Raw genomic sequence first — 27733 nt, 5'->3', positions numbered from 1 at the left:
GAGAGTGGGGGCTGAGCAGCCCCCGGCCCCCTCTCAGCCACAGCTAAGCAAAGAAGAGGTTAAGCCCTGCCTGACCAGCTCTTCACACAGCCCATTGGCTCAGGCTACACCCGGGGCCAGGGAAAGACCCCAGTGCCCGGCAGGATCGGAAGTGCATGGGAAATGAGCACACACCAACCGGACAGGAGCACACACCACCCTTGGCAGGGTCTGTTCTCGCTGGGCATGAACACCCCACTCCTCTTTCTTGGGCTCTCCAGTGATCCAGGAGAGGTGCCAGCCCTGGGGAGAACGCACTGCCACTGCCCACTCTGCGCCTCCCCAGGCACGAGAAGACGCCAACCTCCGGTGCCTGCCAAGTTTAACACATAAAAACCCCCAAGCACGTCGCTCTGTGACGCAATCCCACCCACTAAAGGGCTGGGAGGGTTTGTCTCCATAGCAAGCTGCTGTTACTGGCATCTGCACTGGGCACAGAGGCTGCTGCTGGAACCCACCAGGCTGAGCGCAGCAGGAAAGTTATGGAGGCCATAATGACAGGGTTTTGTTCTCATTATGAGATAATGGCAGGGGGAAGAGAGCAGTGTCCTGTGATAACGATCGCCCATAGCTAGACACATCCAGAGGCATTTCTCAAACCCCAAGGCAGATCGGAGAATGGGGATGGGCATCAGCCCCGGGACATCGGTTCGCTACAGTGAATTTGTCAGCTGTGTCCAGGCACCATTGATGAGTCTGTCATGCACCCGCCGCTCCCAGCAGACGCTCAGCTGAACCGATAGCAAGAAGTTTGCACAGTCTTGGGGAGTCAAGGAGTCGTTCCCAGCTTCACCCACACACAGCAGCTTAATCCCAATCCAGGCCTTATCTCCCGCCCCCAACAAACCTACTGGCATTTGAGGAATAAACCGGCTTCCGCTTGCCTGTGTTTTTAGCCAATGAGAGGCAGGCCTAAGGGGCAGAGGTCAATGGCATCTGGGGGGATTGTGAAATGCTGTAGAAAGCTGGGTAGTCAAGAGAGCCCTTTGTACGCAGGGCGCCCCAGAGTGCTCTGTAAGACAGACCAATACTTGGGCTGGCACATGTCACAGCCATGCTGTGCCCAACCACCACTCACCCAGCCCCTTGTCTCTGAACCTGTTTTATCCACAGGGGGAGGCTCCCACTTCATTTCCGATTAACTCGCGGCGCTCTGCACCTGGCTTCCATGTGCGTCTGCAAACGGGGGCCCAAGGAGAGCTCCCAAGGGGCTGCCCAGTTCTCCATGGGCTGAGCATACGGGAGCGAGTGCGGATGCTGTACCAAGCTACCAGCCACAGTGGCACATCAGGGTCATACAGCGACTGCCTCGGGGTGAGCTCTGGGCAGCACTGAACCTGCCCACCGCCCCACTGGCATGGGGCACCGCGCCACCAGAGCCACAGCACAGTCAAGCCCTTGCTGTGCCTAGCACATTTTGAGATCCACTGCTCTGCCATTGGTAGCTTAGATGGGACCCACAGGTGCATGACTCGTCTCATGGTGGGCAAGAGCTTAGGACAAAGCTAGGTGCCTCAGTCCACACTGATGTTGATGGGAGCGAGGGTGCCAGCATCTCTGGGAAACACCATAGCAAAGACATGAGGGAAAATTCTCTGATTTATAGTGGGACAGTCAGTGATTTTCCTCTCCAAACGCAGCAAGGTCGCAACGCCTGTCGGTTTGGCAGGGGGGGCTAGCTCCTTAAAGACTGCTGTTTCCACTTAACTACCACTGAGACAGAGCTGGTAGCTGTGCCTTCCTGCCACACCATTCCCTTCACCTCCTTGGCAAGCTAATGCCAGACTTCCCCACCCCCTCAATAAATAAATAAATAAAATAGGCAACACATGTACGTTATGACTGGCTGCTAAAATGAATGCCCAGCCATGTCTGCTATACCTGGGCAAGAAGGAAATCCAAAGCAAAGAACATTGAGTCAATAAATAAAGCTAGTTAATGTGAACCCAACGGTGAGGTGAAGAAACTGGGTGCATAACAGGCTGGAAATTCCAGAAGGCTCGAATGCACATCCTGTGTAGTTCTTAGGAACGATTCCATAAATACTAGCAGTGTTTGAATCAGAAGATTAGTGTTGGAAGAGACCTCAGGAGGTCATCTAGTCCAACCCCCTGCTCAAAGTAGGACCAACCCAACTAAATCATCCCAGCCAGGGCTTTGTCAAGCCGGGCCTTAAAAACCTCTAAGGATGGAGATTCCACCACCTGCCTAGGGAATCCATTCCAGTGTTTCACCACCCTCCTAGTGAAATAGTGTTCCCTAATATCCAACCTTTGCCTCCCCCACTGCAACTTGAGACCATTGCTCCTTGTTCTGTCATCTGCCACCACTGAGCACAGCCGAGCTCCATCCTCATTGCAACCCCCCTTCAGGTAGTTGAAAGCAGCTATCAAATTCCCACTCACTCTTCTCTTCTGCAGACTAGATAACCCCAGTTCCCTCAGCCTCTCCTCGTAAGCCTTGTGCCCCAGCCCCCTGATCATTTTTGTTGCCCTCTGCTGGACTCTCTCCAATTTGTCCACATCCCTTCTGTAGTGGGGGGCCCAAAACTGGATGCAATTGATGAGGAAAGAGGAGGAGGGTTGTTTAGTAAATAATACAAGATGTGTGTCATGCAGCCAAGGTAACATTCTGGGTGGAACAGTTGGGCTAGATGCTCAGGGTACATTTACACGGCAAAAAAAACCCAACCAACCCCATGGCAGCAAGTCTCAGAGCCAAGCTCAACTGATCCAGTGTAGATAGTCAAGCTTGGGCCTGGGTTCTGAGACCCTCCCCCCTCGCTGGGTTTCACAGCCCAGTCTCCTGCCTTAGCAGGACTGGCTACACGGCTGTTTTTAGCCCTGGAAGATGAGCCCACGTCAGCTGACCTGGGTTCTGAGACTTGCTGCTATCTGGGTTGGTTCTGTTGCTGTGTAGACAGACCCTCGGTGGCAGCAGAGCTAGAGGTGGAAGTTAGGATGGCAAAAGTGGCTTTAACTCCTCTCTTCATGTCCCCAATTCTGGGATGGCTCTAAATTACACAGGCTACCCCTGGCCCCAAAGAAGTCGGACCAACACAGCGATTGCCGGAGTGCAGGAGTAATCTGGCCATGCCCACTTCCCCCGGGGAAGTTCCCCCTCACCATGGGCGGGGAGAGGGGTAGTGCCCAGGCAGCTGTGCCAGCACCAAGCCACCTAGAGATTCTCCTGCAGTGGGGGAATCCTCAGCAAGGCAGATCAGCTGGGCTCTGGCTGCTGGAGCGGCACAACGCAGGAGGAACAGGGCAGGGATCTAGCCATTTAGCTCGCTTGACATGTAGGTGCTTTATAGCATAACTTTAATGTCACATTAACATTAGGTTTCAGCATTTAGTTCCCATGGTCTTTTAAGAGGAAAAATTGGGCATCCATATCAGAGACATGTTCCTTAACAGAGGGCTTATAGCTTACAGCAGTTTAGCCACGGCTGTGGAATATCTTAGATCTGAGCTAACGTGCGCCAGAGAAAAGCCAGTGTTCTAAACCTCTCTAAACTTGGCGTGGTCACAACTCAACGGACAATGATCTAAATATGCATGCACGAAAATGTCCATGTCTTACAATTCTAAACAGATTGCCTTCAAGCTGGAGTTGATTTTCCTTCCTTGAGGAAGGCTGTAAAACAAGCCAGTATGATGTTTCCAGCTTCAGACAATTGCCAGAGCCAAAAATAAGAACGTAAGAATGCCCATATTGGGTCAGACCAAAGGTCCATCTAGCCCAGTATCTGGTCTTCCAACAGTGGCCAGTGCCAGGTGCCCCAGAGGGAATGAACAGAACAGGGAATCATCAAGTGATCCATCCCATTGCTCATTCCCAGCTTCTGGCAAACAGAGGCTAGGGACACCATCCCTACCCATCCTGGCTAATAGCCATTGATGGACCTATCCTTCATGAATGTATGTAGTTATTTTTTAAACCCGGTTATAGTCTTGGCCTTCAGAACATCCTCTGGCAAAGAGTTCCACAGGTTGACTGCGTGTTGTGTGAACAAATACTTCCTTTGGTTTGTTTTAAATATCAGAACACATGGCAATCTATTATACCCACCCCCCCCCCAGCACCAAAGTTCCTAGAACTCAAAAGCAGCAGAACTGATTTTACTCAGAATTAGCTTTTGGTTGGAAATGACTGGAAAAATGTCAGCCCATGAGGAATATCTTGGCAAGTGCCATCGGCATCTGAAAAGGGGCTCTTCGAATGGAAACTAGAGCTCAGCCTTAACTAGAGGTTCTGCTGCTGGTCAGCAGGGCCGGCTCCAGGGGTTTTGCCACCCCAAGCAGCCAAACAAACAAAAATAAATAAATCCGCGATCGCGATCTGCGGCAATTCAGCGGGAGGTCCTTCGCTCCGAGTGGGAGTGAGGGACCCTCCGCCGAATTGCCGCCTAATACCTGAAAATGCTGCCCTGCTCTGGAGTTGCCGCCTCAAGCACCTGCTTGATAAGCTGGTGCCTGGAGCCGGCCCTGCTGGTCAGAGCTATAAGAAGGGTTAATTCAGTGATGCTCACAGAGAAGCTGAACTAAAACAAACTCCCCTTGCCCCAGGAAGACTGATGTAGATGAATAAAATGGGACACTGTGCGACAGGAGCAGCCACTGACACACCATCCATGATCTATCATAGCCACGGTGACGTTCTAATGATGTCAGGACTCAGCCACAGCAGCTGGAAGATGGTGCATAAGGGAGGTACTAATTGCCAATGATACTAAATGCAGCCAGGAGGTAGCAGATAGTGGGAGGGGACAGACAGGTGGTGCTGGAACAGGAATCACAAAGGAAATGTCAATTAAACAGCAGGTGGACACTAATGTGGGTTAAGCAGCAGCATGGGCTAGTAAACGGGACACTGGACTAGCAGCCAGGAGACCTGGGTTCTATTCCAGTCTCGGTCACTGACTTGCAGTGTGACCTTGAGTATGGGGTCTGTCTCTAGGCACGTATATGTTCAGCACCGGGCCCTGATCTCCGCTGGGATCACTAGGTGCTACTGTAATATAACTGGTCCCTTGGGGTAGGGGGAAAATGATACGTCCAAAGGATCCACTCAGCAAATCCGAAGAAGTGAGCTTTAGCTCACGAAAGCTCATGCTACAATAAATTTGTTAGTCTTTAAGGTGCCACAAGTACTCCTGTTTTTTTTCAGCAAATCTTGTGCTTCTTCCACATTTTGAGCGACCCCTTCCCCCGCTGCAAAGTCTGACTATAACAAAGGTCCATTGAGACACCAACTCATGTGACTTATCACCTCATCAGCATTTGAACTCAGCTCTCCAGAGACATTATCTCAAGCCGACTGTAGCCAGCACACAAGGCTCAGTGCAAGTTCCCTGGAGAACAAGCAGCTTGGAGATCCTCTCCTAAGTAACAAGCAGTCTCCTATTTCTAAGAGCCCTACTTGTGCATCAGCCACCTCTCCCGGCTGAAGAAAACACCAGGCACCAGAACATGTATTTGAAAAGAGAAGCGGCTCCTTTGTTTACTGCAAGGCCAGAGAGGGAGAGCACACCTGAACTCTCCATTTCAAGAGGGGAGTTTTACAAACTATCGTTCAAGTAGATCATGGTCCTTTACTCTGAGGGTCCTTCCTCCTCCCAGCCTTCTTCTTTCCAACATCTGGCAGGGTAATCAGGGTCAAATGACAGAGGGTGTCAACAGATCTGTACACAGGCCATCTTCTCACTGAAGCCATCATGTTAGCGCTCCTGCAAAAACAAGGACAGTGGGGAGGGGAGTTATACTGGGGTGCCCCCTGCTGGTTAAACCTTAAAGGAAACTCAGCAACCTGACAGCTAGTCAATTTCAAAATAGGAACTGAAGAGTTCCAGGTATTAACTCCCCCCCAGAACCCCCCAGCCAGTGCATGTGGTTTCACAACTAGTATCCTCATTTTAAAGAAAAAATCCTCTTCCTTCTTGCTGTGTGCAATATACGCAGGAAGTGACTGGCTGTATGAGAAGCATTGTGTCAGATGTAAAGCAAACTACCTGAAAAGAGAGGAAAACATTTACTGTCCTCCAGCTACACTTATCTAAGAGGTTCCTTGTAACAAGGATAGACAAAGGATTTTCTAAGAGGCTCAAAGGAGAAGGATCCGGCCTAGTCAGGCTTCCCCGGTTCTTGCTCCAGTGGCAGAAAAGTTGGCTGCAAAAGGCATCCTTTAACCAGGGGAGAAAATCTAGTCAGCCCAGGTGAATGCCAGATTCCCTGGCCATTCCCTGTCACATCTGACATGCTGGCACGGAGGAGGGCGTCTCTCGGAACGAGGGGCCATGTCTAATCCTAGTGCAGAAGGGACCATCAGGGGGAGAAGAGAGCCCCTCTCAGCCTCATCCCTCCCCCTATACACACACCGTTCGGTCATCTTGGGGTGGGAAAGGGAAAGAGCCACCCTCTGGCTCCCCTGAACATCCTGCTGGAGCAGAGCCCGGGGACATGCAACCCCCCCAAACTCGCCCTTTGAGAGATCACATGCGGCTGCTGAAGTAGCAACGGTGATGCGACCACAACGGGGCAATTGCTAGAAGCAAAACTCATATTTGCAGCCAGTCAACATGGTGGAGGGAAGCAGACAGGTTTCCAAATGTAAGTCTGTGTAAGGTTCCCCCAGGAAACAGCGACAGTTCTTTAACGTTCCTCGCCCCAGCCCTATACACGCACCGCTGCGGGAGCGGCAGCTCTGCATTCACAGGGGCCAGTCTGTAGGCTTCCGGCCATGCTGGCTGTGAATGCTTCCACCTCAGATCGAGATCCCATCCCAGATGGGGCAAGGGGCTGGCAGGGCCGGCTCCAGGTTTTTTCCCGCCCCAAGCGGTGAAGAGAAAGGAAAAAAACAAAAAGCTGCGATCGGCGGCTGCTCTACCACGCTGCTTTATTCTTCGGCGGCAATTCAGTGGCCGGTCCTTCCCTCCGAGAGGGACTGAGGGACCCGCCGCCGAAGACCCGGACGTGCCGCCCCTTTCCACTGGCTGCCCCAAGCACCTGCTTCCTGCGCTGGTGCCTGGAGCCAGCCCTGGGGGCTGGTGCCTCGTGGCAAGGAGGGCAGGGGAGTGGGATGTTACGGTGGTTTTAGCTCCCGTGCCACAACTGAGCACCGGCCAAACTTTCCTTACGTGCCAATCTCGACACTGGCCGTGACTCCCCAAGTCCCACCTCATTGGCATCATAGCTCAGCCTGCTGCCCAGCTCTTCACGCTGGAAAGTGCCCAAACCCTGCTGCTACTGCACTGTCAGGGTTGCCCTGACCCAGCATCACTTCACATGGGACCCTGGGCAGAGCGGGTGAGCTCAGGGTTCCTCCTCAGTGTCTTGCATCCACTAGCTGTGTAAGGGAGAGCCCCTTGGCAGCAGACTGACCTCCTTTGGGGCGTGGAGAAAGCCTGACCCTCCGACCCATCGGCTCGGGGGTTATTTCTCCCCCAGGTAGGAGGCGCTCTTCCCAGTTTTCTTCAGCGTGGCCAGCAAGGTGTCGACGCTGTGCTCCGAGTCGATGCACACCTTCTTGTTGGGCAGGTCGATCTCAAACTGGACACCTGGGGGAGGGAAAGGATACCCCACGTGTGAGAGGAACCAGCCGTGCAGCCTCCACCCAGCGCACCCGCCATGGCCACCCTCCCCCCGACTCTTCCCCCTCCCTTATGGATGGGGTAGAGCTGATGCACTGAGTATCCCGTTGAGAACCAGGTGAGCAGGCTGAAAAAACAAACAAGACTCGGGAAGTGCGTGCCCATCCTTGCTCTGATGCAAACTCAGACATCACCCAACCACTGCTCCTGCTCGGACGTGCCAGTCCTGCCCCACGGGTACAGGCCCCCAACCATGCAGCTTCTCATGCTGCTAACTCAGCCTTTTGGCTTCACTGCAACCTCAGGAGAGGGCATGAATACCCCTCTACTGCATTTCTTTAGCCCCTTTCCTCCACAGGTCTCAGAGCGCTTTGTGGGGCTCCTTCCCCACAACCTCAGCCCATGGGAGGAAGGTACAGCCTGTCTTATTAGCCCTCTTTCACAGAGGGGGGAACCGAGGCCCAGGGATCTCGTGTGACATTCCCCAGGGTCAGACAGCAAGTCAGGAGCTTCTCAGCCCATGCCTCCAACCATCAGAAGTCCTCACCCCCTTGGTTTAAAGAGACAATCCTTAAAAGTGCGACTGGCGAGGAAAGTGCTGAGAAGCAGGCCAAGGGTGCAGGGATTCAGGATTGAGCTGAGAGACAGGAATTTAGTTTCCAGTGGCCCCTCTGTCTGCTGGGGTCTGAAAACACAGAAGCTCAAGGCACACCGTTAACTAGAAAAACTACCCCCGGGATACATGGAGTACATCACACAGAGCGGGGCAGTCAAAGGCTATTCTATTAACACAGGTTTTGTGCGCCTCCTGCTGGCATGTCAACATATTACCACCACCACCAGACAAAAGTATTACTGTGACCCATCCACTTCAGAGCTTGCCTGCTGCCTCCCGCCTGGCCCTTCCCTTCCAAGGGCAGCACAGTCTATGGCCTCCAGAGCAGCACGCAGTGACTCCAACGAGAGGCTAAGCAGCAAGGCTGGACTGATTCAGTGCTAGCACTTCCAGCCTGCTGGGAAATGGCATTTTCCTGATCGCTTCCTGATGCAGCAGGGCCACACAGGGTGAGGGAGGGAGAGGCATCCATGTGAAACCAGAACTGGCATGAGCCACCAGCGCTGGGTGCATTTGCATTCATTCAGAGCGCTCTGAGGTTTCTTTGCTCTGTCAGTTATTGTTCCACCTGCCACGTTACTGGGGAGCGGCCATCTGGTTATCTGGGAACCCCAGCGTGGCTTTCTTGGTAAATACAGCTCAGCAGACACCAGCTTCAATATATTTTATTGTTGAAGTCTATAATAAATAAAAGTTCAGCTCCAGCAGGCCAATTGGAGGGCTGGGCATTCCCCTGGTGATCTTGGCTCTCCAGCTGAAATTTGGGCTAACGCACTCTCAGTCAAGCTGAACAAAGCTGGGCTTTCCAGGAGGAGTCGCTCCTCTACTGGGTAGGGAAGGCAGCTGCCAACATACAGAGGAGTGGAGTCGGCCCGGGGTGAGTAACACAGATGGCGGCTGGGGGCTGTCGTTTGGCAGAGGTGGTAAAAGCAACTGGACGGGAAAGTGCAGGCTCCTTGATCAGTGGCTGGAAAGGTCGGCCTGTTACTCCATAGCCACTGTAGTGATTGGCTCCCTGTGCTTGTTCTGGAGCTGGCAATATCCCGCAGGGGAATCACAACAGCTCTCCCTATAGCAGCAGCGCACAGGGAGGAGTACGCTAGATGCACCAGGCCTCTGCTCCTTCTGCTCGCAGGGCCTGGGCCAAAGCCCAACGGAGTCAGCGGAAAGACTCCCAGGGATGTCAGTGGGTTTTGGAGGAGGCCTTGCACTGAAAGGAGAATAGAAACTGCTGCAGTCTGGTGACTGCAACTTCCTGCAGTTACAAGAGAGCTCTGAGCAGCTTTCCTCCCCCGCCTCAGCAATGGGCACAGAGTCCAGTTAGACATCTTGCCACTGCAGATCGATAATTAGTTACTGACTAACCAGCTGCAGCAGGGGCGCCCACAGGAACGGGGTGGGGGGCTTTCAAGGAGCGGCTTGACCCCCAGCTCATCTGCAGGGGGAGGGCAGGACTGAGTTTGGAACAGGCAACCCTCCAGCCCCCAACTGCTCCTCTGTGAGCCTGGGTGGGAAACACCGTGCTAAGCCGACTGCAATGTCAGCCAAAGTCCTTTCTGCTTCTCTTTGCCAGGAGTCTTTCCCCAGGCCTGGGCAGGCAAATGCCCCGAGAATGGGCTTGAGAGGCCCCATCCTCAGACGACAAAGGAAGAAGGGTCTGGCTCTGAAATAGCCAGACGGGGTGGGGCAGGGTGGGTTTTAAAAAGGAACGGGACGTCGTTCGCCTCTCTGCCAAGGATGCCCAGAAAGAAGCTGCCTAAGCCCCCTGCAGGGGCTCTGTCCTTCGCTGTCTCTTACAGGTGCAGCATTCATGCCACTGCATGCCCCTGCTTCATGTCCCTTCTCCTGACTGCCCAGAAATGCTGCTTTGCCCAGGCAAGTTTCCCTCAGCAGAAGATCACCTGGCAGACTCTTGTCTGCTGCCAGGAATGCAACGGATCAGTGACAGAAGGGCCCCAACTGGGCCAGAGGTGCCAGCCCCAAGGTATTCAGGTAGCAGCAAGAGTAGCCTGAACATTCCCCAGACCCAGTCCTGAAATGGTGCCACACATGGCGAAGAGCAAACCGAACACTAGGAACAAAAGCGGGAGCGGGTTTTGCAGAGAGGGGAGCAGGTGACGGCTCTAAGTGAGGACCCAGTTCTTTAGGGAAGTAATTTAGAACATACAGGGTGAAATCCCAGCTCTATTAAAGTCAACGGCAAAACTCCCCTGGGGTTCAGCAAGGCCAGGATTTCATGGCCCTTCATCCAGGCCAGACAATCCACACTTTGCCTTGCCAGGGGCTTGTGCTGGCTAGGTCACCTGCCAACAGAGCAGCTCCCTGTTGGTGGAGGGCATCATCTGGCATGCCAGAGCTTCCAGGACAAACGCCACGGCGGGCCAGTCCAAAGCAATACTCCTCTCCTGGGGGGTTGCACTGTCTCTTACCAAAGGAGGAGTCAGCATAACGAGACCTTCCCTCCCACGTGGGGATTGAGAACTACCCCTGGCCACGGGTGACTTTGCCAGGACACAGTGACCCCAATGATGCTCGTGTTAACTCCACACACAGTGCTAAGCAAGCAACAGTTGTGACCACAGAGATATGGGGAAGGAAAGATGCCTCTGCAAATAGCAGCCACTATCCATATGTACTGGACATTGCAATCGGCCTATTAATGTCCCAGACACTATGATAACAACACAAACTCTTGGTGTTTGGGCCAGAATGGTTCTTCTGACGCAAGGGCTGCTCTGTGCCAATCATTAGCTGGAGGCAGGGGCCAGTCTGAGAGAGACACTTGACTGCAGTTTCCATTTCACTGCCATAGGAACCGTTGGTTCCTGAAGGCTAGTATGGAAACTCCCACATCCGTGAAAGCTGTTTGCTGATCCCTGTGCAATTCTCCACCTGGCTCAGAGCAGTGCCACTCACCTCCCAGCTTGTTGAGAACGCGTGTGACCGCGTTGGAGCACCCTTCGCAGGTCATGTCGACAGAGAACTCGTGCTTCTGAAATAAGGAAGAGAACAGATTGGAGACAACCAGGAGCCCTGCTTGCTTCGTCAGCAATGATCCCAATACACTGGCCTGGGACCTCTGGAGACCTGAGTTTGAAACCCTCATAACGTCACATACAAAAGGTGCTCTCACCCCAGTCCTACCAGGCACGGATCGTAATCCAAACACTGCAAACGTACTCTGGCATAAAACCAAGCTTTCTGCAAACTCCAGCATATCTAGTTACTTGATCTCATTGCTTCCTTGTGCTTCACAACCTGTCTGTATTCCCCTGCTGTGTTCTCTTAGCTCTCTGAGGCAGGGGCTTTCTTTTTGTTATGCTGGCCTAGTGTAATAGGATCCTTGTCCATAGTTGTGGCACCTATACACCCCACTGCAATACAAACAATACTACTGTACCTTGAAAACATGATTTAAGGGACATGACTGGCACATTGTTAAAAAAAACCAAATATTTTTAATTATGCTCCTAGCTGCTACTCAGAGATACTCTATCAGTAGCATACAATATATTTGCCTGTGTTATTAATGAACATATTCAGTTATTACAACCGAAAGAATCCTACGTTTCTTTTTTCGCACTAACGCTGTATGTTCGCTGTTCAGATAATAAAACCAATCGGCTTCATTTTACTGCTGCTTCAAGGCCATGGGCTCCTTGACTCTAGAAAATTAGGTTGACCTAGTTACATCACTCAGGGGTGTGAAAAATTCCCACCCCGTGAGCGACATAGTTAAGCCGACCTACGTCCTGTGTGGACAGTGCTAGGTCAACAGAAGATTTCTTCCACCAACTTAGCTGCTGCCTCTTGAAGAGGTGGATTAGCTACGCTGATGGGAGAACCTTTCCCTTCGGTGTGGGTGGTGTTCACACTGAAGCGCTGCAGCCATAGCGTTTTAAGTACAGTCAAGCCCTTAAGCTGTGGCTACACTTAGCACTTCAAAGCGCTGCTGCAGCAGCGCTTTGAAGCGCTAAGTGTAGTCAAAGCGCCAGCGCTGGGAGAGAGCTCTCCCAGCGCTGTCCGTACTCCACCTCCCTGTGGGGAATAACGGACAGCGCTGGGGCTTTGACCACACTGGCGCTTTGCAGCGCCGCAATTTGCAGCGCTGGAGAGGGTGTGTTTTCACACCCTGCTGCAGCGCTGCAAATTTGTAAGTGTAGCCAAGCCCTTAGTCAGTTTCTGTCCCCCTCCCACGGCGTTTGAATTCCCAAGGCTCCAAGGGAAAGTTTTCATCCAGAAAGACAACAACAATTTTTGTTCTCGTTGACATTTTAAAAATTCATTAAGGTTAGTTTGATTTTCAGAGAATTTTCCCAAAATAAAAAACTTTGGAAAATCCCTCCCCTTCTGTTAAACTGGATGCAAACATCTGCATGGCGGCAAGAGGTATAAATAAGGGGCGTCATGGACCAAGCCCTCCATCGGGCCAGGCGTTGTACAAACAGTCCCTGCCCGAGGAACTTGCAATCTTTGCAAGCCAAACAGAGAAGACAAGATACAGGCAGACGGGGAGCAGAAGGAACAGATGAGAACATTGCGCTGAGCAATGACAAGCAGGGGTCTCAATACCCTCAAGCATTTCCTAGCCTCTGCAGCAAAAGAGAACGGCGAGGGTTGGTTTGGAGGAGAACGAGCTAGTTTTGTGGAGGTTTGGCTTCTCCCAAGCGTGAGGATAAGGATCCCCCACGAGTAAGAAAACCAGGTGCCATTAACCGGTGCTGATGACTATCTCCCATAGGGCCCCCAGCCCCAGGGGCCCGGGCGTGTCCCCACGGTAGCTACTAGTAACAAGTTATCAGGTTTTCAGGCAAACGCCCAGCCTGAACCGATAGCCCCTGGTCCCTGCTGGGCACAGCATTCACTGGCCCGGGCCCACCCAGGTTTGGGGGAAGCCTGGATCCGCCTCTGAACTCCGTATCCGGACCAACCCCAGCGGGACGAACCCCGGCAGGCTTCGGGCGAATTCGGATCAGGCCCCTCCCCGGCCAGTGGGAATCCAGGCCGGAAAGGGCCCATGGGGATGCGCCACCCCTCCGGCAATGGGGACCCGGGGAAGGGGGGGCCCGTCCCAGCTGCACCCCCACGAGCAGCCGCTGGCCCCGCCGGGGTTCGCGCCCCAGCTCCGGGCCTGCAGCAGCCAGAGCGGCCGGCGCACCCACCGGCATGGCAGCGGCGGCCGATGCTGCTCCTCTCCCGGCTCCGCGCGGACTGAGGCCCAGGCCGCCGGTACGTGCAGCGCCGCGCCCTGCCCAGCGCCGCCGCCTCCTTCCCCGGGGCAGGCTGCTCCCGGCCGGTGCACGCCTCCCTCTGGGCCGCTGGGGGCGCGGTGCTCGCTCGGCTCCCGGCCCCGGCCCTGCAGCTGGCGCCGCCCCGCTCTGCCGGAGCGCTCCGGGGCTTGCCAAGCGGTGTCACTGGCTAGGAGGCAAGGGGGACAAGGGACCCCAGGCCTGGCTTGGCCTCCCCTCCCCAGAGCTCTAGGCTCCATTATCGCCCCCCCTTGTAGGATTAATACAATCCCCTGTGGAGCTTTCTGGGGTGACACAATCCCCCCTCTGTTTTTCCCCTGTAATGATGCCCCCTGGCTGAACCCCAGAGGCTGAGCGCTCAGTATGAGCCCCCTGCACAGTAGCCCAGTGACACTCAAGCCATCCCTACTTGACCCCAGGCTTTTAGGGGGTGTCTCAGGAGCATCCCCCCAACATTTTAGGCTGTGCCAAAGCTGTGGGCCCCACGACAGGGCAAGCGTGACAGCTGCCTTCTTGGCTGATGCCCTGGGGATTGAACTGGGGGCCTCAAGCTGAAAGCATGGGCTGGGAGAGCGACAGAGCTGCCCTACATGGGGCTCTAACAGACCCATAGCTTCTGTGGCTGAGCATAGGAAGGGGGACCTGTCACACAGAGAAGAATAGATGGGTCCTGCCCAGGCAGGCCATACAGAAGATGGAGAGCCCCTGAGGTTTGGAGCCCTGCAGTTCACGTAACGGGAGGTGTTATTTATTTATTTTAAAGTGATTGTTACTTTTTGGGTTGGAACAGCCAAGAAACTTGGGGAAGGCCCGTCACAGGCATGTCACTATGTTCCCATCACGCTAAGGGGGCCCAATAATTGCTAATATGCATCATGGACTTACCAGGAGTACTGCCCCGCACCCAAACAGTGCCAGCCTCACAGGCTATACTCTGCCAAGTTAGTTCAAGGGGAGTGACCATCCAGCTGGCGCTCCCCTAAGCATCCGGCCACCAGACATTGCTGTCACACAGCGCCTTTCTGTTCCCAGGTTGTGTGCAGGCTCAGGGCAGAGTTGACCCACCATTTGTTACACAAAAGCTGTGTCTACACCAGAGAATAGAACTGCTCCTAAGGGACTCCCTGACGAGGAACCAGTTTAAGTGCAGCTCGCTGGCCTTCTGCATTCACACAAGTCACGCAGAATTGTGCCTCGACCCTGCCCACCCACACTAACGCTGTTCTAAACCATTCCAAGTTGCGGTGACTTCTGCGTATCTATCCCACAGTTCCTGTTCCTGGCGTGGCTTCTAGAAGAGGTGGATTCTGGGAGATTTTGCAGTGCCACCACTGCAACAGAGGGCAGTAGCCAGAAACTCTACAGGGAGGTTAACTGAGTAGGGAGGACAAATGAAAAAGTGCAGGTTAAGGATTGAGATCAGAAGTTATTTGCTACTGAGAGAGAAAAGGTAATTGTGGGAGGACTGGAGTTCTCTGTTCATGCTGGGATTAAACTGGTTTAGAGTGAGCCGCCCTGCATTTAGACCCGCTGAAAGCAGATTTAATCCAAGCTATATTTGTCATGATGCATGTGCGCTATTTGGAGCACTTTTGTGGAGGACCCAATGGCTTTTAGGCTGGTAAATTTCTCTAGCATAGGTGAGACCCAAATGTAATCCCACACACTTACATTTCACCTCCCTTTTCTACAGAGCTGTGACTGTGACAGTAAATCAGGTTTTGAACAATTTAGGATGAAGGGTGAATTTTTTTTTTTTTTAATAATGAAAGAGTTTTCACTCCTAATTAGGAAATGGATTAAAGCTGATGTCAAGTGCAGATACTGAGAATCTGATTGGGTTTGGGGAAAGGAGACTTTCTCCCAGCTGACCTTGCTGGACAAACTGCTCCATAAGAATGTGTGTGAGAGAGAGCAATAGAAGTACCTGCTAAAAGAAAAGAGATTTAAAAGGAGGGTGGGGGTGTTAAAGAAAGAAGTTGGTGAAACAATTGGGAAAGTTCTGAATCAATAGTGGATACTTAACAGCTGTTGAGGAATTCCACCATCCTTAGTACAGAGCCACATGCACCCTGGAGATTAAAGTGGTAGTCCTCAGCACTGGAATAAAAAGGGTGCTGGTGTTTGGGAGAAGGTCTCACTGGTGGGGAGATAAGTGAGGATTAGATGCCTAATGGGCTGGAGGGAGCTGGCTTGGCTGGTTGCTTCAGGAAATCACCCTAGAGCCTATGAGTTGTAAGAGGTTATTAAACTGTACAGGAGCAGGAGAACCCTGACCAGCATGGAGTAGAGCATTGAGTGAAAGCCTGATAGGTGCTCTGGTTTTTCTGCTTTAGAATAGGTCGGGTGAAATGACAGACAAAAATCCAGCTGGGAACACTGGAATTGCAAGTATCTCCCAAGCTTTGGCTAGTGAGCCAGTGGATCCTGTCTTTGGCCCCCATCCCAATGCACTGCATTAAACTAATCTTTTGAAGAAATGGAGTGGAAGAAATCTGCTTTGTAAATTTGAGAGTAGGGTGTGATGTGAAGAAGGTGCTGCACAGTGGGACTGAGGGGCATGGGCAGCGGTGTAGAGATTCCAGGATAATCGGTGCTGAAAGTGTGACAGATTAGGATTTTGATGCATTGGTCGAGCTGTCTGAGGAGCCAAGGACTGGACTAGAAAGGGGCGTGGCAGGTTGGATTAGATGAACTGGCTGAGCCGTGCATGGGGTGCTGAGGACTGGAATAGCAGGCCTGCTGCAGGTCAGGAATGGGCTGCGTTGGCAGAGCTGTGTGGGAGGGAGTTACAGACAGCAACTGACCACTGTGTGCCTGGCTCACCCCTCCCTTGTAAGAACACCAAGCTTCAGTCGGAGAAATAATCTGAATGGGGAGCGTCTCCTGCAGGCCCTTGGCCAGAGCAAGCTAAATTGCTTCTTAGAGCAATTGTTCTTTGAATCAAGCTTAACAGCAGGTTCCAGTTGCCAGTCATGACTGTCACTGAGTTAGCTAGACATGGGCCCACCTCAAGGGAGGCAGGGTGGAAGATGATACCAGCCTTGAGGCCCAGTAGCACAGGGGTCAGGGCGGATGCCATTTCACGGCACATGGAAATGTCATCTTGTTTCACTGCTGTAAAATGTGATTGTTTTGATAAGAAATGGGGTTATTCGTGGGACCACGCTGCTGCACTGTGCCGTGTGCCTCTCTGAATCTGTATCACAAGTGTCCCACCTGTGAGGCTGGGAGAGGGGTTCTTTTACACGGCTGTCCCTTGGCTTGTATTAAACTCTGCAAAGGCCTTGCTACTGATTTATGAGCTGGCAGCTTGCAATGTGGTTCAGGATATAAATAGCAAAAAAAAAAAAAGGGGGGGGGGATATTAATGCCGAGGATGGCATAATGCCAGCTGTAAATCTCCATACAAGAGAAGAGGGGAAGAGGCTTACACAAGGGCTTCTTAATGCCTCTTGTTCCCCTAAAGGGCAGTCTTTTAAGTCCCTACTATAGGGTCAAATGTTATCCTTGCTCTGACAACACTTTTGATTTAGCTGGGTTTGCACAGGATGTAGGTGAAGGGAAATTTTGGCCCTTTGGAAGAAGATTCAATTCAATTGTCCGCCCCCTGTCCGCCACCTCTAGAGACTTGCTGAGATACAGCAAAAATAAACATGTGCTTTAGGAAACTGACCTCAAGCACTGACGGCTTTTACTTTGGTAAAGTAGGGATGTGGTATGAAAGCTGCTGTTACCTTATGGGGCTCTTTAATCCTTTCAAGTGATGAAATGCAATGCGACCTGGATTTTATATGATGGATCAGTAACTGGGCATCTCTTTCCACTTGGACAGTGATATTTTTAGGGTAGAGAACTGAAAAGGCAATGCAAAAAACCTCAACCTCCGGCTCATTTTGGTGACTTGTTTCTTATCAAAAGTCTAAGAGCAAGTTTAGGTGGATTGATTTCTCTGTTTATTTTGGTAAGAAATTGTGAAATAATCTTTTAGAGGATGCAGTATCAGCCCCAAGGGTGATGGCACTACTGAACTTTGATACTGAATTACGCGTTGTGGCAGCCCCAAGGAGATAAATGGGAATGGAGACGGTTTAGTGCTTTGCACAAAGTGGAGTAGCATTAGGACTCTTCCAGGGAGACTGGGATGGTGGGAAAAAGCACTGAGATACCATGATGATCAGTGCAGCACATGTGCCTAGATGAAGACAGGTGGCAACACCTGTGTGGGCCACACTGTAGTATGGAGACCGTGCGAGGCCTGGGCCCAGCAGGTGACTGGGCCGTGCAGGGATTCGGAGGCTGAGCAAGGCAGGCTGAGTGAGGCAGGTTCAGCTGGTGACTGGGCCGTGCAGGGATCTGGAGGCTGATGGAGGCCGGGGCCCAGCAGGAGGCTGGCTGTGCAGGGGTCCGGAGGCTGAGTGAGGCAGGTTCAGTGGGTGACTGGGCCGTGCAGGGGTCTGGAGGCCGGGGCCCAGCGGGAGGCTGAGCAAGGCAGGTTCAGCGGGTGACTGGGCCGTGCAGGGATCTGGAGGCCGGGGCCCAGCGGGAGGCTGGCCGTGCAGGGGTCCGGAGGGTGGACGTGGTGGGTTCAGTGGGTGACTGGGCTGTGCAGGGGTCTGGAGGCCGGGGCCCAGCGGGAGGCTGGCCGTGCAGGGGTCCGGAGGGTGGACGTGGTGGGTTCAGTGGGTGACTGGGCTGTGCAGGGGTCTGGAGGCTGCGGGAGGCCGGGGCCCAGCGGGAGGCTGGCCGTGCAGGGGTCTGGAGGGTGGACGTGGTGGGTTCAGTGGGTGAGTGGGCTGTGCAGGGGTCTGGAGGCGGCGGGAGGCCGGGGCCCAGCGGGAGGCTGGCCGTGCAGGGGTCCGGAGGGTGGACGTGGTGGGTTCAGTGGGTGACTGGGCTGTGCAGGGGTCTGGAGGCTGCGGGAGGCCGGGGCCCAGTGGGAGGCTGGCCGTGCAGGGGTCCGGAGGGTGGACGTGGTGGGTTCAGTGGGTGACTGGGCTGTGCAGGGGTCTGGAGGCTGCGGGAGGCCGGGGCCCAGTGGGAGGCTGGCCGTGCAGGGGTCCGGAGGGTGGACGTGGTGGGTTCAGTGGGTGACTGGGCTGTGCAGGGGTCTGGAGGCTGCGGGAGGCCGGGGCCCAGCGGGAGGCTGGCCGTGCAGGGGTCCGGAGGGTGGACGTGGTGGGTTCAGTGGGTGACTGGGCTGTGCAGGGGTCTGGAGGCTGCGGGAGGCCGGGGCCCAGCGGGAGGCTGGCCGTGGTGGGTTCAGTGGGTTCTCAGCGTGCTGGGGTCTGTGCAGATCCCTGGCTGTGTAGAGGGCCCCATGGAGCCAAGGGGGCAGGGGCCACAGGCCTGGGCTGCTGCTGGGGCCCAGGAGGCTGGGGGAGGCCTGGGCCCTGGTGCTGCAGGCTGGGATAGCCAGGGCAGGCTCAGTGGGCTTGCAGCAGCCTGGGGTGGGATGGGGAGCAGGCGGCCCTTCCCTCCAGCAGGGGGGGCGCTGTCTGCTGGCTGGGGAAGGGCAGCCCCTTTCTTAGTGGTGCGTTTCCCTTTAAGAGGCTCTAGTCTCTGGCCTGTCAGTCACGCCCATGAATGCTCTCTAATTGGTTATCGCTCTCAGTGCCGGATTGAGTGCCGCCCCTATCTAAAACGGGGTTTACCTTGCTAGATTTCAAGGACGCCGCTGTACGGCTCAACCACGCTACTAGGGCTTCTGAGTCCCCGCCTCCTCCAACTCTCACCTTATAGCGAGAGGTGCGTCGCCTCATTGGCCAGCGGGGGAGTCAGTTGAGCTTTGTCCCGCCTCAATGGCTGAAACTACAACGTCTGTTGGCTGGTCCTTACGTCGCTCACATTAACGGCCGCCTGCCACAAGGCAGTGGGATAGGGTGAGGTGATTGCCACTCATCAAGCACCGCCCTTGTTTCGCAGCACTGGCCAAACGGCGTCCGAGCAGGGAAGTACGGCGCTCAGCGATTGGCTGGCGGGTGGCGGCGGGGTTAGGCTGCGCGCCGGATATATGTAGCCGGCGGGTGAGCACGCCGTTGCGTGAGGTCTTTCCATTCCCCGGCCGGCCTGTAGCGAAGCCTCCAGCTCCAGTCCCGCTCCGTCCGCAGGTAACGAGGGAGGGGGCCGGCCCCGGTCCCTCCTTCGGGCTGCCGGGAGGGGGGCGGCTGCGAACGGCGTCACGTCCTTCCCGGGACGGTTGCGCCACCTCCCGCTCTCAGCGTCACAGACACGCGCGGGCCGGGCTCGCCCAGGCCGGCTGAGCTGGGGGGCTCGGAGCTTCTTGGCGGGACGGGCCACAGATAAGGGGGGAGGAAGCTGGTGTTCTCTCCCCCCAGGCCCGGCAAGGTGTGGGGGGGTCTGTGCCCCCGTGGGGAGCTCCAACGGCGGTGTCCCGGGGCTGTGGGAACGGGGCTGTAAGTCATCGGGGGGTCTGTGGGAACGGGGCTGTAAGTTACCGGCGGGGTCTGTGGGAACGGGGGCAGGGCTGTAAGTCACCGGCGCGGGGGCTCTGTGGGAACGGGGGCGGGGCTGTAAGTCACCGGGGTTGTCGGGGCGGGGCTGTAAGTCACCGGCGGGGGCGTCTGTGGGAACGGGGGCGGCGCTGTAAGTCACGGGGTGCCGTGGGCCCGGGGGCGGCGCTGTAAGTCACTGAAGGGGGAGGACGGTGGGGGGGCCCGGGGCTCCCGCAGCTTCCTGACCTGCAAGGATCAGAGTGCCCCATGCACACAGGCTGGAGAAGGGGGCTGCCTGCGCTCTCCGTGGGGACAGCAAACCTCGAGCAGTTTGGGCTAGAACCGCAAACCGTTTCACGAAGCGGTTCCTTTGCTTTGAAAGCCCTTGTGTGTTTGGCATCATGGATGTGAGCAGAACCTTCCTCTCGCCGTACGGAAAGGAGTGACGCTGTAGAAATGAGTAACCGTTGTTGGAACCGTGGACAATAGTGTCCTCGGTGAAAGCAAACATTTCAAAGGGGGGAGGGGGAGTTCAGAGGAGGGACCCAAACAGGAGAGAACGAAACTTCATTGTGTGAGACTAGATACAAAGCTGCAAGCTTTGTTCTGTGCTTTACATAGCCTGTGTTTTCTATCAAATATGTAAAATGCCCACATGAGGTAGCTAGGCTGCAGAGTTTCTTCCTGGGTTAAGGTGGCATGGAAAAATACCCACCCCTCGAGAGTGTAGCCTTAGTCACCTTAAATCTCTGCATTGTACAAAAGAGGGTAAGTTTCACCCCTCCTTTGCAGATGGGGTAACACTCTCCTCTCTGTGGAATTAAATGATTTATCCAAGGTCACACAGCAAGACAATGGTGGAGCTGGGATTAAACACAGAACTGTGTATAGGAGAGTGTGTCTGAAGAGCTCCCAGTCACTTGTGAGGCCCCAGGCTGACTTGATTGTGAAAGCCCTACCTGTATTACTGTTCATCACTTTGGATGCCTTCCATAGAGTTCGTTTGCAAGATTGTACTTGGAATTACTGGTATGTGGATGTTATCTGTGTAGTGAGACATCTGCATTAAGCATTATGTATAATGTATTCCATGTGAAGGAAGTGGCATCTTCCTATTTGGATGTGAGGAGTGTTTGCAGCAAACAGCTATGTTTCCAGTCTATTTTGTCAGGCCTATCCTTTCACAAACAAATGACCGCTTTAGGAAATGTAGAGAGGCTGCCAAGCCCTGAACATTGTAACTTCTGGTTGGTATAAATAAAATCATTTGGAATGTATGTTAGGCCATCATGCATATCTTCTCAACCCTGTTTCAGCTACTGAGGCTTACTTTCTTCTCTAGAAAATAGCATCTTCTGTCACTTCACTTATTCATGGGCAAAAGGGGTTAAGGAAACATGCTAGGTTCTCAAATAAGATTTCAGGGAAAATGAGAGTAGACTACATATTTGGTCACTGACTTAGATTCTCAGATGTATATGGCAGTTATTGACTGTGGTAAAATGTTCACATTCTACACATCTTTCAGAAGATACTATGCATTTCTCTGCTGACTTGAAGTAAAATGTCTAAAGTGCAGCTGCTTGTTCTACCCAGTTATACCTGAATGTCATTAAACTGCAAGTTTCCTTTAAGTAGTTGGATAACTAAAGACCTGCCTGAAACAGAGTAATACTATTGTGTGAGGGAGAAATTCATACATCTTTGTTCCCAAGTATCAGAAGTATGCATTAAAATGTATCCCTCAGATTATGCTTTAAGAGCAATTTCTAAATATCTTATAAAATGTAAGCATGCAAAATATACCCGTTTACTTATTTTCTTGTGTTAGAAGTTAGCTGTTAGAAAGCAGTACATTTCAAGTCTCTTTGATTAAATCCATTATTATAAGGTCTTAGCTTAGTAGGAAGATGGGGAAACCTTCAGTGTCTGACTTGGTGAATTTACATTAAGTATTAATGTAACCAACTTGAAAGCTAGAAGATGGAAGCAAAGAAAGGAAAAATACTTGCCACATGTGTTCCTGACATGCCCAAACTCCCTGGCAAGATGTAAATCATTTGGGAATATTTTGTAGGCGCTCTAATGTGGAATGACATAGCAAAGAATCCTTTGCACCCTTTCATGGTCCTGGGCAGCCACAAAAGCAGCAAAACTAATAAAGGTACAAAAATGGTGTCTTATGTCTGTTAGTGACCAGAGGAAATTATTTTGTATAATAGTTCACTAGTTCTCAATTGGCTATTTGTCCATTCTGCTGCAGCCATGGTATCACTTTAGATGGTGACTGTCAAGGATAGTAATGACACAAATTTGAACTTTTTATCTGTTTTTAAAATCTACTAAAACTTCTGAAAATTACTTTTTTAAAAAGTCCATTATTTACTTTGGAGCTGTAGTCATGATGTTCTTATCTATTTGTTAAAGTACCAAACCAGGCTACAAGCTCTCTCAGGGGAAATAGCTAAATTCACTTTAGTCTCAAACTTCCACAAAGGTTGCTAGAAATAATGTGAACTACTTTAAAGACTCACTGTATTGAGTCTACCCTCCGTTAGCTCAGTGTTTTCAAACAGCATTCTTAAGGCTGAAATTCAGATCAAAAAACCTTTTAACATTTCAGTTCATGCTGCAGAAAAAACATCTCTCAGGATGGTTTTAGCACGTCACCTGCTGAAGATAGTTGAGAACTCTACTGAAAACACATGCTAATTGAGATTGTGCTTTCCCCTTGCACATTGTGTATACCAAATTATACACAGGAACACTGGTTAAAGAAAGTCCAGTTTAAAAAACAAACCTGAAGGCTAGTTTCTCAAACTATAGGGACAGTTGTTTGTTTTTTGGCCTTTAACCTTGGTGACTTTGAGTGAGAGCTGCTGAAATTGACACATGACAGGCCTTGTTGGATGAGTTACGAAACACTTGTAAACTAACTGCTGCAGCTTTCCAATGACATAACCCAAGCCTTTTTTGCTGCGTATTTTTAAGTGACATGGCAGGTGGGAAGTTGAAGAGAAGTCAGAAGGTGGATTAAAATGGAGTAGGTCTCAGATCTTATGACAAGTGATGCTGCCGTGTGCATGTACATGTCAGCTACTGCGTTTGTTGCACTTCATCTTTGGTTTCATTTAGGTAATAAGACTTTTTTCACAAAGTATGGGCATGTGTACAGTTATTGACATGCATTTTAATTGACTGATTGGTATTGAAAGTCTTTAGCAGTGGATTAAAATATCAGTCAGAATTGTTTCAACTAAAGCTGCTGTGTTGGAAATGTCCTGCTGCCTTGACTAGGAAAAAAGAGAGGTTAGATATTAAACGCAAACTATTAAATGAATGCATCTGATACTAAAGCAGGGGTTCTCAAGCTCCTCTGAATCATGCCCCCCCAACTTTTAAATATTTTTGGAGTCACCCCCAGTGCTGTTGTGCTAACTATTAGATGAAGGAAAAAAGTGTTACACACTGAAGTTATCCAGGGTACAATCTGAACTGATGAACCGCTGTCTCTACTCAGTTCTCCAACATGGGGAGCCTTTTATATTGCTTTGCTCTGAGAGCTACCACTCCTGGTCTGCTCTCACACAGTCTCTAGCATGTTACTCCCAGTTGTGTTGTATGAGTGCTATAGCCAGCCACTCATGAATTACACTGCAGAACAACACTAGGGAATTCCAAGTCCTAGACTTTCCCCAGAAGTGTATGTCTTATATTATCCAGCTCTCTCCTGGACAATGCATGCTCATGTAAAGCCTGTCATTTTATTAATAGAAAATGATCTGCACAAATCCAGTTATCTCAAATGGGGTTCCCCAAACATACTGTTTTAAATAAAACAAGTTTAATAATTACAGAGGATAGACTTTAAGTGATTACAAGTAAGGAGGCAAGAGTCAGAATTGGTTACAAGAAAATAAAAGTAAAATGCAACTAATGCCTAACTTAACAAGCAAAGTGAATTCAAAGCAAAGGTCGGTCTCTCTCTCTCTACATTTTTCAGTCTTACTGGCTGTATGTCCCCCAGTCCAATGCTGCTTCCTTCTTCCTCAGGTCTTGTCAATGCTGTGGATAGAGAGAAAGGGAGAGAGAATTTGGGGCATCTGCTCTCCCTTTTTAGTTCTTTCTCTTCAAGAATAATCTTAAGCTGAGGTCCAGGAGACAGTCTGTGTTGAGAGCCCCAATCTGTTTTTGTCAAAATGTAGATTTCTCTCTCTTCTCCCTCCCCCCTTACACCTTCTTTCCTGCCAACAACAGCCACTCAACCATGCGATGGTCCACCAGACTCCATTTGACACCTGACTGAGGTGTCAGCCACCCCATCTCTGTGGAGCTGGCCCATGACTGCTCTACAGACCTGGAACATGTCCCAGCAACATCACACAGTAGAATTCCACGACACTACATGCAATGCTGCCGTACACATCCTACCAGGACAGCAATGATCATTCTCAAATGATCTCACAAGAAACATCCTGCACAAAATTGATCATAATCTTGTAAAAGGGGTGAATATGGAGTACAGACTGTCACACACCCGTTTCAAAACTTCTGGAATCCTGTTTTCAGATGGCAAAAACATTTTTCTCATGTCTAAAGTAATGCCAGCATTGAAGTGAGGACAAGAGCAAGATGGTCAGGATAACCTGCTCTTTTAAAGTGTGCATGTTGCATAACATACTAAAACCATTTTTCCATATGCTTCTCCAATGCTAATTTTATCAGTCTCTCATAGCATTCATACTTAACTCTAACATTTGTATTGTTACTTAGTTCCCTCTTAAAGTGAAATCTGAGGGGTTACTTGTGTTAGCAATAAAACAGGACTGAAATAAGACCTGTGTCTATATTTAGAAGAAGCTGCAGTGGCCCAATGAATCCAGATGGAAAAATTGTGGACCTAATGATGAATGATTTTTCTTCTCTTCATTGGGCCATTGAAGCTGCCCTTAACTGTCAACAACTGGTTATTATGGCAATAACATAGCAATAGCCACTCTCACTTTGGTTGGTTGAGGGAACTGCAGAAAAGGTACAAATACTGAAAATAGCTGACTTATAGAAAAATTGAAGTACTTAAATTAGCACATGGTACACAGAAAATATTGACTGTCTTAATAAACGGATACCTCATGCTTCTAGGCTCAAATATCTTGTAAAATGTCAGGACTAGAAACACTAGAGCAGGGGAGGCAAACTATGGCCCGCGTGCTGAATCTGGCCCGTCAGGGCTTTCAGTTCAGCCTGTGGGATTGCCAGCCCCATGGCACAGCGCCCCTGCCCTGGCCCTGCGCCATTCCTGGACGCAGCTGGCACCATGTCCCTGTGGCCCCTGGAGGCAGAGGGCTCAGTGCGCTGCCCTCACCTGCAGGCACTGGCCCTCGCGGCTCCCATTGGCTGGGAACGGGCATCCGCAGTCAATGGGAGCTTTGGGGTGGTAGCAGCAGGTGAAGGTAGCATGTGGTGGAGCTCCCCGCCCCATCCCTCAGGAGCCACTGCTGGACATGCTGGCCACTCCTGGGATTTGGCACGGGGCCAGGGCAGACAGGGAGCCTGCCTTAGCCCTGCTGCGTGCTGCTACCACCCTGGGGCCGCTCGAGGTAAGCGGTGCTGGGTTGGAGCCTCCATCCCTAACCCCCTTCCCTGAGCCCCCTCTGAACCCCTCCTGAGCCCCTTCCTGTACACTGAACCCCCTCCTGCACCCCAGCCCTACATTTATGGCCCTGCATGCAATTTCCCCACCCAGATATTACACCTGACTGTCATATTAAACTGCAAGTTTACTTTAAGTAAGCTTTAGTTTACCCACCCCTGCACTAGAAAATCAATACAAATGGGTTTAGGATCAGTAAACTTCTGCAGGCACTGGTCCAGTACCACAGATCAGAAGTTTCTTATGCTTGAACTAGGACCAGCATTTTGGGGGTGGGAAGCATTGTGTCCTAGGATTTACAAAACCTAATGATAGTTGAAATTTCTATGAATTTTCTGAAGCTTTTCCTCTTTCTGTGCATTTAGAAGGCAAGTAGGGTTGGAGATCTGCTTTCATGTCTAGTTTACAGGCAGATGTGCCAGTAAAAACAAACAATACCCAGTAGTGTTTGCAACATGTGGTACAACCTTGTGCTAGTAGCAGGAGAACCTGAAAGTGAAACTGCTTAGTCCATGGTACATCTCATTTTGGATAAAAAGTACTCCTGGGAGAATTTGCCTAAAAATTCTGCATACAGTATTTTAAAATTCTACATTTATTTATATATATATATATATATATATATATATATATATATATATATATATATATATATATATAAAATATATATATCAAAATAACACAGAATAATGGGGCTCCTGCTGCCAGGCAGGAGTACTGGGGGAAGAGTAAAATGCTGCAGGAAACATTAATTCTGTGCAAATTATGCATTATGCTGTGGTGCAGGATTCCAGCACCACAAAAACAAATGGTGAAATAAATTGGGTCTGAATTTTTTTTGTCTAGAATGTAAGTAAAACCAAAACCATCTTCTCTATCCCAGGCACTCAATTTTTAACTCTCATGGTGACCCTTTATTTGACCCCCTTGTATCCAGATCTGCAAGGGTAAATTTTAAAACGTATTACCTTCTGGTGAAAATAATACTAAATAGATTAGTCCTCTTTTGAGACTGGTTCTTGTGTTCACCTGCTGACTGATGCTTCTTGTTGACTCCAGCAGTATAGGGAAGATAGCTTCCAACCTATTGTATATTGCTCTGAAAAAGTGAAGAACTCTGTGTAGGTTAGTCCTTGTTCTTTCACTGAAATATTATAACCCCCAGTGCCACTGGTATCTCCAGCAGCACTGTCTAGCAATGTGGTGGTTGGGCCAGGATATGAAAAACTTACTAGGTGCCTATTAGGCAGAGAACGTTATGAAATGTCATGAGGAAGCTCAGTCAGTGGGGTCCAAGGGCAACATCTTAATGAGAAACCTTGAGCCCTGCTATCCTCAGCTGCTGATAATGGGAGAGAGTTGGGATTTCTCCCAAGCTTCTCTCACTGAGCCCTACTTATGTTGGACTATGTCTTTAATGTCTGCCTTTAGCTAGTAGATGTGGTGATAGAGTGAAAGCTGCACCCTCCTATGCCCCTAGCTGCAGGTAGGGTAAGAATTTTTTTTTTGGGGGGTCTGTTTAATTTCTTCCCTGCCAAGAGCTTCTTGTTTTCTCTGAGGGGAGCAGGTCTCCTACTCTCTTATCCTTCATATTCTGGGGTTTCTTCTCTTATGAAATCCTCCTGTGCCTGCCTCTATAGCATGAAATTAACATTCTTGATCCACTACTGCTCTGATTCTAAATAGCAGCAATGAAAAACACTAGTTAGTTTAGGTCTTGCTGCTTGGCAAAACTGAACAGCAGCAGAGGCACTGGATTTTGTCTACAAACTGGCAGACAATGCTGCATCTATTTATTCTTGGTTGCCTTTGGAAGGGTTTATTATTAACAATGAGACTAGAAATGTAACTTCTGCCGAATACAAGTCATTTAGTAAGTTTGTGGCTTATTTATTAGTATTGTGTAGAGGCCTGTCTGGAAAGGTTTCCCCTCTGCCATTGGCAAGTGGTGGTGGGGTGTGTGTGTGTGTGTGTGTGTGTGTGTATATATATATATATATATAAGTGACACACACCTGTACCCCGATATAATGCTGTCCTCGGGAGCCAAAAAGTCTTACTGCATTATAGGTGAAACAGTGTTATATCGAACTTGCTTTGATCTGCGTAGCCCTGTCCCCCGGAGCGCTGCTT

General features: G+C 51.1%; 2 protein-coding genes across 4 annotated transcripts in view; one reads left to right on the top strand and one right to left on the bottom strand.

Moving 5' to 3' along the window:
• Positions 1-5511: 5511 nt before the first annotated feature.
• ATOX1 (antioxidant 1 copper chaperone) lies at positions 5512-19435 on the bottom strand. Of its 3 annotated transcripts, none has more exons than XM_039484882.1 (4): positions 19147-19435; positions 11160-11235; positions 7419-7594; positions 5512-5767 (listed from the first exon to the last, which is right to left on the bottom strand). In XM_039484882.1, the coding sequence occupies exons 1-3, from the start codon at positions 19252-19254 to the stop codon at positions 7470-7472; spliced, it is 309 nt and encodes a 102-aa protein (XP_039340816.1). In that variant the 5' UTR covers positions 19255-19435; the 3' UTR covers positions 5512-5767; positions 7419-7469. The 3 variants fall into 3 exon arrangements, with proteins under 3 accessions (XP_039340816.1, XP_039340817.1, XP_039340818.1); XM_039484883.1 differs by having other exon boundaries at positions 19228-19435; XM_039484884.1 differs by lacking the exon at positions 19147-19435 and adding an exon at positions 13406-13560.
• Positions 19436-19461: 26 nt separating this feature from the next.
• G3BP1 (G3BP stress granule assembly factor 1) overlaps positions 19462-27733 on the top strand; it is a 34844-nt gene continuing 26572 nt past the window's right edge. Inside the window, exon 1 of the mRNA XM_039484881.1 lies at positions 19462-19602. The gene's annotated coding sequence lies outside the window, so the exon portion shown is untranslated. The remainder of the gene's footprint in view (positions 19603-27733) is intronic.

This window comes from Mauremys reevesii, linkage group 8 (genome assembly GCF_016161935.1).
Source record: "Mauremys reevesii isolate NIE-2019 linkage group 8, ASM1616193v1, whole genome shotgun sequence".
In the NCBI taxonomy this organism is placed as follows: Eukaryota; Metazoa; Chordata; order Testudines; family Geoemydidae; genus Mauremys; species Mauremys reevesii.
Note: the sequence above shows the minus strand (reverse complement) of the source record. Positions and strands in the feature narration are given on the sequence as shown.

What these genes read in the sequence shown, in the direction of transcription:
- ATOX1 (XM_039484882.1), bottom strand. Translation starts at nt 19,254, where the DNA reads ATGAGGCGACGCACCTCTCGCTATAAGGTGAGAGTTGGAGGAGGCGGG. An exon ending in CGTCCTTGAAATCTAGCAAG is followed by an intron (nt 11,236 to 19,146) that starts GTAAACCCCGTT and finishes TCCTTATTTCAG; the next exon opens with AAGCACGAGTTCTCTGTCGA. An exon ending in CGTTCTCAACAAGCTGGGAG is followed by an intron (nt 7,595 to 11,159) that starts GTGAGTGGCACT and finishes TCCCTCCCCCAG; the next exon opens with GTGTCCAGTTTGAGATCGAC.